The 13479-nt window shown below is 54.7% G+C and overlaps 1 protein-coding gene across 5 annotated transcripts in view; it reads right to left on the bottom strand.

Moving 5' to 3' along the window:
- Positions 1 to 13479, bottom strand: part of GTF2IRD1 (GTF2I repeat domain containing 1) — an 88975-nt gene that overhangs the window by 61171 nt on the left and 14325 nt on the right. For 4 of the 5 annotated variants that reach the window (XM_085314945.1, XM_085314928.1, XM_085314937.1 and 1 more), the window contains exon 1: positions 11286 to 11388. In XM_085314945.1, coding sequence (XP_085171071.1) covers positions 11286 to 11375 — 90 coding nt within the window. In that variant the 5' untranslated portion in view covers positions 11376 to 11388. Of the gene's footprint in view, positions 1 to 11285; positions 11394 to 13479 lie in introns of those variants that run through there. The other variant, XM_085314953.1, reaches the window with a different exon arrangement.

The raw sequence follows: 13479 nt of genomic DNA on the forward strand, positions 1-13479 counted from the left end.
GCGGGGGGGCCTGCCCCCATCCCCGAAGCGCCCGCGCAGCGGCGCCGAGAACAAGCGGGAAACACCTCGTTTCTGCTTCGGAGTCTAAATCGCTGCGCTTAACAAGGCACGTTTTCCGGTCAAGAAGGCTTGCAGAGATCCCGGCATAACATGGTCCATCTCGCTCCAGCCTAGCGATCCTGGGCCGCGTGGACGGACGGACGGACGGAGCACGGCGGCGCGCGCGAGCTCTGGAGAGCTGGCAGGCCGAGCAGCTCCCTGGGCAGAGCCCAGCTGCATCCGCTCTGGCCGTGTCGAAGTCAAGACCGATTCTTTTAATCGACTTAGAAAATCCCATATTAAGAGCAGCCGTGTAGCTATAGCCGGTCCTTACCGGCGAGGCCGCGGCAGACACCGACACTCAGCCTGCGCGCCCGGCCGCGCGCGCCCCGCCAGCCCCCGCCGCTTAAAAGCTAACGGCTCACCTCTTGCTGCCCAGGGAAATCGCATCCCCGGCAGAGCGGGCAGCGACCCTCAGCCGGCAAAGCCACCGCGAGCCCCGCCGGCCGCTTCGGCGGCGGAGCCGAGAGCTCCCCGGACACCGAGGTTTTCCCACAAGCCGAGAGGTGGGTGCGGACGTGACGGGGGGACACAGAGAAGAGCAGGGATGGCGTGGGGCAGGGTCTGCTCCCGACCCACCGCCACCAACTCCTTGGCCCTGCTCGCTCCACGGGAGGCCGGCACAGAAGAAATCCCTTTCATCTGGCTAATCATTGAATAAGGAGAGGGGAGAGTCACTTAAAATAAGGAAATAAATAAATAGCAGACTATAGCCCAAGTAACGCAACTGGGCTTTCCAAACTAATAGGGGGGAAAAATATTCTTATAAAGTTTTTAATCATTTATGGTCACAAATAGCAGCGACAGCACGCTTAGAAGGAGGGGGGAAAAAAGGCAGGAAACAACTTTATGGGAGGCAATAGGCTTATTCAAATCAAATTAAGAAGTACAGCTTGAAGTTGTTTGCCTAATCAAAGGGAAAGTAATCTTTGGGAAAACTGGGGTAAACCGTTCTTACGGTAGCCACGGCTGGCTGCCGGGGACGGCGGCGCGCGCAGTGCAGGAGCGCGGGGGCCAGGCGCCGGGGCGCGGAGCCCTGCCTCCCTGCCCGGCRCCTCGCGGAAGAACCGCCGCCGGGAAATGCAGCCCCGTCCATCAATCCGCCGACGCCAGGCACCTAAATCCCTCGGCAACCTCCCGAGACGATGCAGCAAGGTAACGGGGGCTGCAACGATACGATTCGCAGGAACATCCGCGGMGCCGCTCTTGCTGCTCCAGCCCTCGCTTCCCGGCCGGGGGGAGCGCTGCCACCCGCCCCACGCGCCCGCCSCCACGGCTCTAACTCACCGGCGCCCACCAGGCTTTGCAAAAAGCTGCAATCTCAGTCGCAGAAGGGCTGTTCTCGAGGTTTCCTCTCCCCGCCGAAGGTGCCGCTACGGGATCTGGGTGGGAAGGTCTCCGTCCGCGGGGGCCCTGCAATGCCCTGGGCCCAGGTAGGCAGCCCGYGCAGCCCTTTGCACAGCTCCTCTCTTACAACATCCTCATTTCTCACTTCAAGAAGTCTGGAAAGGATTATAAATTTGGCCCAGGGGAGTTTCACTTGTGAATCACCGGGGCCACAGAGAAGGAAAACCAGGCGCCTATAGAGAAAAGTGCTGCTGAACTGCCAGCTACAGTCAACTTGGGCTACCAAATGCACATGGAGATTATGAATCTGGCCCCCAAAAGTCTCCAGTCTGCAACAGCTACCAGTCCTGACGGCTGATGCGAATGCTGCACTGCTTGGTGGCTCGCTGAGCGAGATGCATCACCTTTCCACCATGTGGATAATTACAGCAAACTACTATCTCTCCCAGAAATAAACATCCTCAAGTTTTGCATGCTGCGTCACCATTTCCAAACTGTTCAGAGCAAACAAAACAGAAGAAAAATAAAACCCAACGGAAATTTCCATGCAGAAAGCTGTGCTATTATATAATTCACATTATAAACAGGTATCCGTTAAATTACGACAACATGCGTCGAGTTTATGTAAGCCAACATCTGAAAGCCAAGAAGTTCCAGTATAGCCTTAACTCCTTTCCCCGTGAAGTTTTGTACCACACAGCCAGACCTGGACAGCTCAGCTCACGTCTCCRGGCCAGGCCCTATTCTGCACAGGTAGAAACAATTTCCACTTTCACAAGACACTTCCATTCTGCAGGCACAGTTTGTGTCTGCAAGTCAAGTTCCTGCACGTCTTATTAATTGCTTGTCAGCACAGATAAGGTGGCAAGAGATGTAGCTATTCCAATTTCTTCCCACAGCTCCTGCAGCAGTCGCCAAAATAGGTTCTCCGGCTGTGCGTGCACGCAGGCAGAAGCGCCGGCAGCGACGCAGCTCCTCGCRCCCCGCGGACGCCGAGCGGGGCTCGCGTTACAAGAGGTGGTGGCCAGGCCTGCTTCCTTGGCCACCCTGGGTTGATTCCAGCTCCTGTTTGATCTTGCTCAGGTGTTCGTTCCAAAGGCTGTAAGACAGCTCTCCATAATGCCAGAAATGAGTGCTTTAAGCTCACAACATTGACTTAAAGCCTGAAGGACTCTTCTATTCACCTTCTTTTTGCTCTTCTTCTTTTTAAACCTCAGAGTTATTTCCAGCTCTCCTCCACAACCAGAAACAATACTTTATTTTTAAGCAGAGCTGGTTTTGCCACCCTCCCATAAAGCGTGCTCAGAGCAGCACCAGGCAGACCGGCAACCTGCCACATCTCTCAGCATGCACATGCATCTCTGCAGACGTTGGTGGACCGACCACAGGTTTCAAGACCTCACTGACAGCATGCTTAGTCCTTGTCCGCCCCACACTACTTYAACATCTGCAAGGAGGAAGGCATTATTTAATGTACGACCAAAAATTCAGTTTATCAAACCCTCCTGGGCCCTCCTTTGGGCGCCAGCCTAGGACTCGTACACCATGGCTCAACTTCTCAYCATGCCATAGACTCCCTGTGTGCTCTTGGGCACATCCTTCAGCTTCTCTGAGCCAGGCTTTCCACCAGAAAAAAGTACGTAACCTCTTTATAGAAATTACACGTGGCTAAACCCATTAAAGACTGGGAGAAGTTTGGGTCCCCACAAGAACCTAGAACAGATGTGTACATACCACATATCTGTAAATACCTGCACATGCGGAGATAAAAACAGCTGAAGGCTCAGGGGGGACCAAGGAAATTCTAGACTGGCTTCTTCTTATACAACGTAAGTAGAGGGTTTTTTTTTTTAAACAACACTGGTTTTAAACTGAACTGACTGACTGTTCTTTTTCCCTGGGCTTCTACTGTATCTTCAAAATGCAACCCTGGCAATTTCCACTGCATTAAGTATCTTCCATAATGCTAATCCAAAGATGACACCAGACCACTTAAAAATATTTCAGAGGGAAGTACCTGATGCCCTGAGCTCGCCAACCTCCGGAGGCCCAGACCTAAAACCTCCGAGAGCTCAGGCGGGCGAAGACACTGAGCCAGGCAATGAGCATATCTTCTAACTCGTCCTCTAAACCAGCGACTTCAGCAAGCAGCGACAAAACAGAGACGAGCGGCCCTGCCCCAGCAAGAACGGAAACGTTATTGGCAAAGGGTTTGTTTGAACTTGTGATGTGCAGCAAGGTGGAGTAAAAGGTCAAGTCTGGCTCCGGCTGAGGCCAGTGGCAAAGCTACTGATTTCCAAGACGCTGAATTCGGCTCTCGCTTCCTAGGTGCTGGGGACYGGGGAGCGCTCCCATGCAGTTGCCACCACACCAAAAGGATCGCCACGCTGTCGCTACTAAATGCCACTTCTCTCTGCCTGTTATGCAATTAGCCTTTTCAACCGTGCTTAATACCCATGACTCATAGATCGGTGTCCACGTATCAAATCTCATCGCTCTCATGAGTCAAAGTGCCTTTCAGAAAAAGCACAGAAGTAGGAAGAACAGCCAGGGAACACGTTTTGCCATTTTCCCTCTCATTGCTTCCCAAAGATTTTGACTCATTTCTTAAATTCAATTGAAAGAGTGGACTTTGCACCAAATTAACACCAGCCTCTGTATCTCCAACCAGAAGCAGGACATAGTCTTCGCCCACGTTCGCAGAAGGTCATCCATCATGACAGTCTCAGTTTGCTCTGCAGCCGTCAGGGAAGGGATTGCTTTCAGCAGGGCTGCCCACATGTTCCAAATTCATGCTCCATGCCATACAGACCTGGGCATCATGTAACACCATCATGGAAATCACTCCCAGATCCAGGGCGTTAACAAAGCATCCAGGGGAGCTTGGAATTGCATTCACATTGGCTGGTGGCACCATGCAAATGGTACCAGGAAYAACTAATCCTGTTTTCAAATCCATTTGCCCGTTCAGGAAGAAACACAGGGAGCATAAAGTGGCCCCATCACAGCCACACAGAGCYGAAACGCAGCCTGAACCAGGAGTCCAACGCAGGCACAGGTGGAAATCCAAACCATGTTGCCTCTTGTAGCTCGTCTACGCTCAACAAGGATTTAAATTAATGAGAGCTTTGACTGTTCATGACATTGGAGGAAGGCGAGAAGTCACCATCATGCTGGCCCTGTCCGCAGTTACACAGAGGTGCCGGAAATTTCCAACTTTTAAGTTTTTGCAGCCACTGTGAGCCCTGGTTGCTACAGAAAACCAAACAGCTAGCCCCAACCCCAGCAGCTCATTTCCTAATCCAGACAGCTCTACATCTGGAAAAGCAGAACCTCTATGTGGAAAAGGGATCCTTGCCCATCCCGGGGAGGGCAACAGCCACTTCGTGCATGCATGAGAGCAGGAAAAAGACCTGCCAGGGAGGTTTAGGCTGCTAGGCACTGAAGGTACTATCGAAAGAGGTATTTGGGCACCTTGGTCATTGACACTGTCTGACCCAAAATCCTTGATAATCAGTGGAAGTCAGGTACCGCACGCAACCACCTTCGTCCCTGCTTTCCGGAGGCCTCAGCTCCTCTGTCTACGACACTGGAATAAGAGCAGTAAAACCAAGACCTTAGTCCTGCACGGCCAGAGAGAAGGAACATAACGCTTGTGGCCAAAATACAACACGCCTAACGATGAGATGACAGTGATTTTTTTTTTGCAACCAACTTTTACTCCAGGCAGGCGTATTTAAAGGAGATTTTTAAAAATAACAGAAACCCTAGAGGACACTTAAGTAATTAGCCCTGGCTATCATTAAACACACTTTAAAAGTTGCAACGAGCTGCCCCAAGAGGAGCYGAGGGGACCGACCGCACCACGCGCCAGACTGAGACCCGGCACCCGGCTCCAGCCGCAGAAACGGCGCCCACCTACGAGCACGCTAGCAACAGTGGCAAAGCATGCAGCCAGCCACCGTCTCTGGAGGAAAAAGCCCTGGAAACCATGTAAAACAGGCCAGTAAACTGGCGGTTTTTCTAAACGCTTAAGCAAACACCGGTATCGGCAAAGCATGACGGACGCAGCCAAAGGCAAGTGCCGGGAGGAGCCTCCGGTCCTCAGCCCGCTGCAGAGCCGGCAGCGGCGGCGATTCCCGCAYCCCGGCGCGGGCGGGCCGGCACGGCTTGCAGGCGCGCGATTTCCCGCTCCAGAGCTTCTCCGCCGGGCGAGCGGGGCGGGCGCGCAAGAGCTCGAGGAGGTCCCCGAGCGCTCCCGGGGCAGACGGCCAGAATGCGCGGGGAAGAGCCGCGCAGCTCGCGGGGCTTCAATTAAAAATCAATAAACYGCTCTGATCCCGATTGATTAACGGCACATCGTTAGCAGGCAATCGGCGAGCTCCACCTTCCCGGTCACCATCAGCGGCGCAGCGGATAAACCGCAACGCCAGACGTCTGCAAAACGTCCGTAAACACCTTCCGATCCGCAAGCGTCCCGTCAGCACGCCCCCGCGACTGCAGATTTTTCCACCTCGCTTCTTTCCAAGCTGGCTCCTTTTCTCCTTTTTTTATTTTATTTTATTTTATTTTATTTTTTGCACGAGCCCCTCGGCAGCCCCGACTCACAGCCCGCGTGCGCTGCCCTGCACCGAGCCATCAGCAACGCAGCGAGGAAACGCTCGGTGGAACCGGTTCACACGATCAACTCGGAAGACGTTTCCAGAGCGGGAATCTAGCCTTTCCCTCCAGCCTACGGAAATCGGGAGGGTAGGATTTCATCCTTCCGTTACCTTTACTTTCCAGAGCTTGGGCGACACACAAATAAATTACCGCGTGCTTTTTTACGCTGCAGAGTTGTATCACTATCAAATGCCCTTTAGAAGCTCCTCTCCGCCCGGATAAACGCACTCCCGGCAGCCCGACCGCTAGGCACGTCCCCCCTTTTGCAATTCYACCACCGGTGCGGAGCAGCGCGGCTCGCAAACGCGGACGAGTTTCCGCACCGCGGCCACGCCACGGGCGGGCTCAGAAAGCGACTGCCTCTTCGTATAATAAAAAAATAAAAATAAAAAAAAAAATAATAAAAACAAATGCCACAAGTCTTAATCAGAGCGTTCGCGGGGAAAAGCCGCGCTGAGCGACGTGCGTGGCAAGCAGCTGTGGGCAGCGCCGGAGGCCGGCAGCGGGGCGAGCACCGGGGAGGGCTGTCGCTCCGGGGGCGAAGGGAAAGCGGCGCTTTGCYGTTCCTGGGAAACGGGGAAACGAGACGGGCGGTGCCAGCGCGAGCCCCCGCGCCGCGGCCTCGGGTTGCACTTCGCAGAACCGGGCGGCCCGGGAAACTAAAATTAGTAAGAGGCGGCAGGAGACTAATTCCCTCTCCTTGCACGCTGCTGCCTGCGCCGATCGGGAATATTTATTGCTGGTTATCTCAAAGATCCTTGCGTTAGAGCAAAGGAAAATGACCTCCCAAGCTACAGGCCTCTCTCGGGGCTCCCCTACGGCGGGTATTTCGGGCACGTGGCAGAGCAGAAACACAGACCGGCAAGCGCTTCGTTAGCCCCATCTTCCTGAAAAGCAGCGTTTTCTACCAGATATTTTTAAAGCACCTTAAAAAAAAAAAAAATAGCAAAACCTTGCAGGCGTGCAGTCCCCGAGCAGCCCGGCAGCGCGGGCCAGCGCTCAGGCGGGCGCAACCGGGAGCGGGATTTGAGGCACCCAGGCGCCGCGTTTCGGGGGGAGCCCACTGCCGGTCCGACGCTGCAGAAGAGCGTCGGGGCGAGGGGCACGGCGACCCCGTCCGCGTCCCCGCGGTGGGGGAGCACCCGAGATACGGTCCCCAGCCGCCGGTTTCTCCGTACGTAAGCTAACGCTCGTGTTATTTAAAGCCCGAGTTTTAACAGCCTTCAGCTACTGTTTGCGTGATCAGGATAAAAAATCGCAATCCTAATTCCTGGCCCCCCGGTGCCTATGGCAACTGGTATCCGTCTCCTTGGAAACTAATCTCGTGGTATTTGAACAATGTAACAAGGGCCTTTAATCTCCCAAACACTGTAAATCTTTATTCTAGCCTGCTTTCCTAGCACCAGAAGAGCCAACATAAAAAGCCCCTTGTTTTCTGGGCAGCTACAGGGATCCTAACTTGAATTTTGCATTACACATGCGCACGCTGCTTCTTTTATTTTTCCCCCTCCTTTTTCCTCTTCTTCCTTTTGGATTAAAGAGGGACCGATGTCTCCGGTCCACCCAAGCCCCACAGGGAAATAATTCCTCTGCCTTGGCTCCTGGGGAGTCCCATCCGTCGGCACCCCGGCAGCGCGCCCTGACGTTCAAATAACCACTGGCGGGACACAGCTCCCACCCCGGCTGGGGGGTGGGGAAAAAAATTAAATAAAAAGAAAAAATAAAGGGGTAATCCGGATGTTCTCCCCATTGGAAAAATTCCCACGTGGCCGCTGCACAGCGCTTCCCACCCGCGCAGCAGGTTTCACTTCGTCGCAGCCCTTGGCCGAACGGCGCGGGGTCCTCCGTGCGCCCGTCCGTCAGCCCTGTTTGCACATCCCAGCAGGACGGTTGCTGTTTTTGCAACAGCCTGACGCGGTTGACTCACGCGCAGCTCCTGCCCTGCTCTAACCCCCAGGTCCTCTTTCTGCACGGCTGCAGCTTCAGCAGCTAGTCGGCATCCTCGGCTGGCGGCTCCYGCCTCGCTGCAGCGCCGGGTGCTTCTCCTTGTTGAACCGTGTCCTATTTCCCCGTCCTGACTGTTCCTCCAATTTGTCAACATCATTCTCAATTCCAGCCTCGTCTTCCAGCAGGCTCGCGGCTCCTCCCAACTCGATGTTGTCTGCAGATTTTATAAGCACGCGCTCTTTTCCATCAGCCGGGCCATTAATGAAAATACCGACTAGTGCCGGACCCGAGACCGGCCTCTCTGGACCCTCGGCGCCTACCTCTTGCCAGTTTGATGGCGAACCATTGATAACTAGTGTCTGAATCTGGTTCTCCAATCAGTTCTGCGCCCATCTTATGGTACTTCCACCTAAATCAACGCTTCCCAACCTCGCCTTGTACAATTTTCTAAAGGAATGGGGGGGGGGGAACCCAAACCGCAAAYATATAAAGAAAGAAACACAGCAGGAAAGGTTAAAGTAACAGAGGAACGTAACAGATGAATAAATGCAGGACTTGCCAACAGCCTTGCTGCTCAAGCACGCCCAGCCAGGCTGGGGCGGACTGAACCTGCAAGGCTGAGCCGAGCCGGGTCCGCTCCAGGCGGAGACAGGGAGACAGCCTCTTGCCTCTCCGTTCCAGCCCTCCTACTCGACCTGCTTTCGGGATGCGCGGGGACGACGACGACCGAGGAGCCACTTCTAGGCTCCTGCAGGAATTGCCGGGCTCCCCTCCCTCCGGGTCTCACCGAGTCCCTCTTGCCTTGTAAAGACACTACCGAGGATCAAGCCAGTGCCTTTGTAAAGGCACCAGATGGCATGTTGCTTTTTAGAAAGCTCCCAACAGAGAAAATCCCCAGGCCTGCTGCTGCAAATGACTCCAGCCGAACAATGCCGGAGCACAAGCAAGCGCGGCGCCTGGGTTTAGGGAGCCCGCCGCGGGGACCAGGKGCTCCGGAAGGAAGAACTCCCTCGCCAGTTAAAACAAATACAGGTCTCCTATGGAAAAAAAAATAACACCAAGACCCTGGATGTGGTCCTGCCCCTCTGCTGTCTGCACATCGCCTCCAGAGGAAGCCCACCGCCCCGCTTCAGCGACGCTCCGTTCCAAAGGAAAAGGAAACGGCGCTTGCTGTTTGCAAGGGCAAAGGAGGAAGGTGTCTCTTTGCACTGCATTAAAAAGAAGACATATATAACTTGGGTGACAGCAGCAAACAGAGGGAGATGTGGCAACGCAGGGAACACTTTCATGTGCACAGGGGGGTGTCTGAAGCTGTCCCTCTCCCTGTCCCCCTCTTGCAGGGGCTGCTCGATGCTGCCATGAGGAGGGCGCAAGGTCCTTTGCTCTGAAATGGTGGCCCTGTTGTAGCTCTCTCTGACTGTACATCTTGCCAAGCGCCCTTTCCTCCTGCRTCCCCTTGGTGATCGCGCTTTGCCAGCATCCTTCTCCTCTGCAGCTCTGCACTGGATTTGGCTAAGCACTACATCCTAAACATCCTCCCGACATAACCTTGTTTTAGTCCTCCAACGCTCAATGCTAACCTCTCTTCTTTTGAAAAACAGCTGTTTATGGGCAGATGCCAACCAAAGTTACATCTAAGTGTGGACGGGAGGATGAGGTCCTACCTCTCATCCGCTTAACAGCGGACTTGGTCCCCCCCTCTCTCCTCGGATGGCTACTGCACAGGTCAGCTCTCTTCCCATGGAGACAGCAGCATCTGCTGAGTGAAGCGCGATGCCCATGGCACACCCTAGTCCTTGCAGAGAGGTATCACCCTCCCCAGCCCCACCATTCATCCCCACATCCCCAGGACCTGCCAACAAYGCACCACAACTGCACAGTATCTCAAGGAAAGCATCCCTCCATGGGATCCCRGCGGGCAGAGCCCTCCCCGAGCAGCTGGTGGGGCCGGATGGAGATGCAAGCCCAGCCATTGCCTGCTCAACACCTGATCCCCACAGCACCAAAAGAGCTCATCAGATGAGGTCCAGGGCACCCAGACCAATAGGAGGGAGGGAGGGAGCACAGCTAGAAGTGGGGAGGGGAAAGCCCCAGGCTCAGGCTGGCACCGTACCTCCTGTGCTGATCCCAGCCCACCRCCGGGGTGCTGCACTGCCCCTGCTGCTAATAACGTGCTTTCTGCTCTTCCCAGGTAATTATCTCTGCATAAGGAGGTCTCTGATAGAAAAGCCACTACCTAATCTCATTACATTTTAATTTTATCTCTAATATTTCAGTTCTCTGGTTATTGTTGTTGCAGTATCGAGCCTTGCCCGTGTTAGAGGGCATGCTATTTACTAACCTGGTGCCTGATTCTATTCCACACAAATAAGCTTGATAAAGAAAGCTTTCCAAAGGGATTAAAGCAAGCTCAGAGGCTCCGCAGTCCCCACGCACGGCCGCCAGCGTAACCAGCACCACACAGGACACACATAAAAGCAAAGCGCTTTCCTGCTGCTTCAAACCAGACGTGACAGAGCAGCGACGGCTGCACCTCTAAAGCCTCCAGCACTTTGAAAGCCTGAGCCGTAGGCCCTTGTTATTAATCGAGGCGACGCTGCAGCACAGATCCCAGCGTGATTAGCTAGATTTCTACTCTCGCGGAGGTCGGCACTGCTCTCCGTGCTCTTTGCAAGCTGCTGGGCACTAGCCACCTATATCAGCTGGCCCAGGAGGAGAGTCAGCAGTTAAACATGGTAGCATTTGCTTGCACTAAKCTCCTAAATCCTGCTGAGGTTCTTCCCCCTCTTATTTAACGGGGGGCCTAGAAAGGTGAGCGCAGACCCCAGGCAGAGTGGGATTCCCAGCAGCCAGCCGGGGTCGGGGAGCAGCCCTGCAGCGCGGACCCCTCTGCCTTTTCAGTGCAACCCTGAGCGCTGCAGCCGCACCACCGGTGATTCATTAGCAGTCAGCTCAGGGCTACGCGGAGGCTGCACTGGAATATCTGCGGGGCGAGCGCTGGCACCGCATGCCTAATGCGGGAGGCTGCAAAGAGGCAGCAGAGCTAAGGCCTGAGCAGACCAMCACACAGAGCTGGTCCCGGCCTGTGAAAAGGTCCCCCACAACCTTCTGGAGAGCCAGCACTCTTCCCCTTTCAGCGACGAGCTTCCTGCCCTTTCCAGGACGCTCGGGAACCGCGATGCTGGCTGCACTGCCCCTGGCACACGGCTCACCCCAGCCCTCGCACTTGCCTTGTATTTAGACTGCGAGCCGAGCGGYGCTGGCAGCGTCTTCTTGTTCCATGCTTCTACTGTGTCCAGCACAATGGGGTCCTGGTCCATGTCTGAAACGCCTCGGCACTACAACGGACAGAGAGAAAGCRTAAGAATAGCTAATTCAGGCAACCGAGAGCCCCGCCAGGCTGTGGCCATGCTTGTTCTCATGACTCYGGCCAGTAAACTTCCTAATTATAGAAGAGATGCAACGACCTTTCTTTACAGCCCAACTTATATAATCAGAAATAGCAGACAAGCTTTGGAACTATGACACCACCGCCAGCAGGCAGACAGCGCTTCGCTGCATCCCGATTCGAGGAAGGTCGCTGCTACCCTCCCAAAAGGAAACAGAAAGGTTGCATTTGGAGAACCTCTGCCACTACATGGCCACCTCTCCACGCTTTGCGCTTGCAGAACAGCCCTCAGCAGCAAAAGGACGGGCTGAAAGGCGTTTACAGCTTTCACGTGCRGTCTTCACAAGAGCGCAGCAAACGCTGAGCGTGCAGCTCCACACGTTGTCACTTGCAACCTCAGCGCTTCCTCAGAAATGGGAATCCCRTGTAGCCAGAGGGACTCAGAAAGGAAGGATCCCGCGCTGAGCCCCCTCTCCTCTGGCCCCTGCAATGAGCCAGAGCCCCAATCCTGCCCTGGAGTGCAGCAGATGCTAGAGACAGGGCATTTGGAGAACATCCGCAGGTACCCTGGACCAGCGCACACAACCTCCCATCCCTTAAAAGCACAGCGTGACTGCAAGGGACKCAAAGTGACACAGCCCACAACTCCAGCACCCCACACCACCAGCCCCCCCGCGCTGGGAACTCCTCCCAGGGGCASAGCCGCCTTGGCCAGGAAGGCTCCAAGCGTTCCCTGCTGCACAGAAGTCCTCRCCTGGGCTCCTGCAACACACCCTGTCGGGCCAGGATCACCATTTCCTTCTCCCTAGTCCTGGGCAACGTCTGAATGTGGCACCAACCCTTAATCTACTGTTTCTCATTCAAAACCCAGCCATCATGGARGCTTTATCAGGGCTCTGCATCACCACTAGCTGCCAGACAGAAACAGCCCGAGGTGCAGCTCTGCTCCCACCCACACCGAGAAATTATCCTCTTCRTTAAAATTACACACCACGGCCTGCTCAGAAGCCTTTGGCACTGGCTGAGAAAGGCACCAGTTCTCCAGGCCCCGGCATCACTAGGGGGTCCCAACACCAGACCCTGCCGAGACACGTTTTCACTCCAGGAACAGCAGCTCCATGACCACTCATGCTAAGGACACGTGCTTTCCTGAGGATCGCTGGCCCACAGTTGGGCTCTCCAGTGCCTAACAAAGGCACGCACCTGCAGCAGAGATCTCCCCTCAGACGAGACAGTTGCCACAGCTCTCACAAGGAGATTCTCTGGTGTCTAATATGGCTTAAATTCATGTTGCAACTTTCCCCCCCCATCCCTATTAACAGGGTCTTGGCTTCTTTACACTGCCATGTTTTGTCATGACCCTTCCATACGCCGCATACCTTGAGCTACGCTACACCTCCGCTTGGTTTGGCGGAAGTTGGCCAGCAGACTAAAAACTACTACGGACAGACAGGCAGACGTATAGGGACAAACACACATCCAGAGACAGTGATTACATAAACTTCACTTCCAAATTACTGATTCCAAGCCAATGGTTTTTCTCTTTGGGGCTACACRGAAAACCTTACAAGCTCGAACTGAATGTAAACCACGGCAGTCACACAGTCACAGTTTGCCCATCTGGAGCGGGAGCTGCTGGGGTGAGCCGCCCGCGACCGCGCTGCACCCACCCATCCAGCTCACCGCCAGGGCCTGCGAAGCTGGGATTTCACTTCGCATGCAAACATTTATCACAGCTCATCTGAAAAAAAAAAAAAGCAAAAAAGCCCCAAACAGGTTGAGGCAAACTACATAAAAAACTCCCCCTCCCCAAACTGAAGCATCTCCTGGAAACATCCCGTTTTCAACACAGAAGCTGCTGCCCCAACTCAGGAAGGCTCTTGAGCCTCAACGTCCCTGCAAGGTCCCCGCTCAGCAAGCTGGGTGCAGGGTGCTGGGGTAGTTACCTCTCCCCATYGGTAGAGGAACGGGCCCCCATAGCCCCCCGCTTGCTGGCCAGCCCAGACGTGCTCTTGTGCAGGCAACTCTGGGCGTCA

This window comes from Rhea americana, unplaced genomic scaffold (assembly GCF_003343005.1).
Source record: "Rhea americana isolate MKP2758 unplaced genomic scaffold, rheAme1 scaffold_111, whole genome shotgun sequence".
In the NCBI taxonomy this organism is placed as follows: Eukaryota; Metazoa; Chordata; class Aves; order Rheiformes; family Rheidae; genus Rhea; species Rhea americana.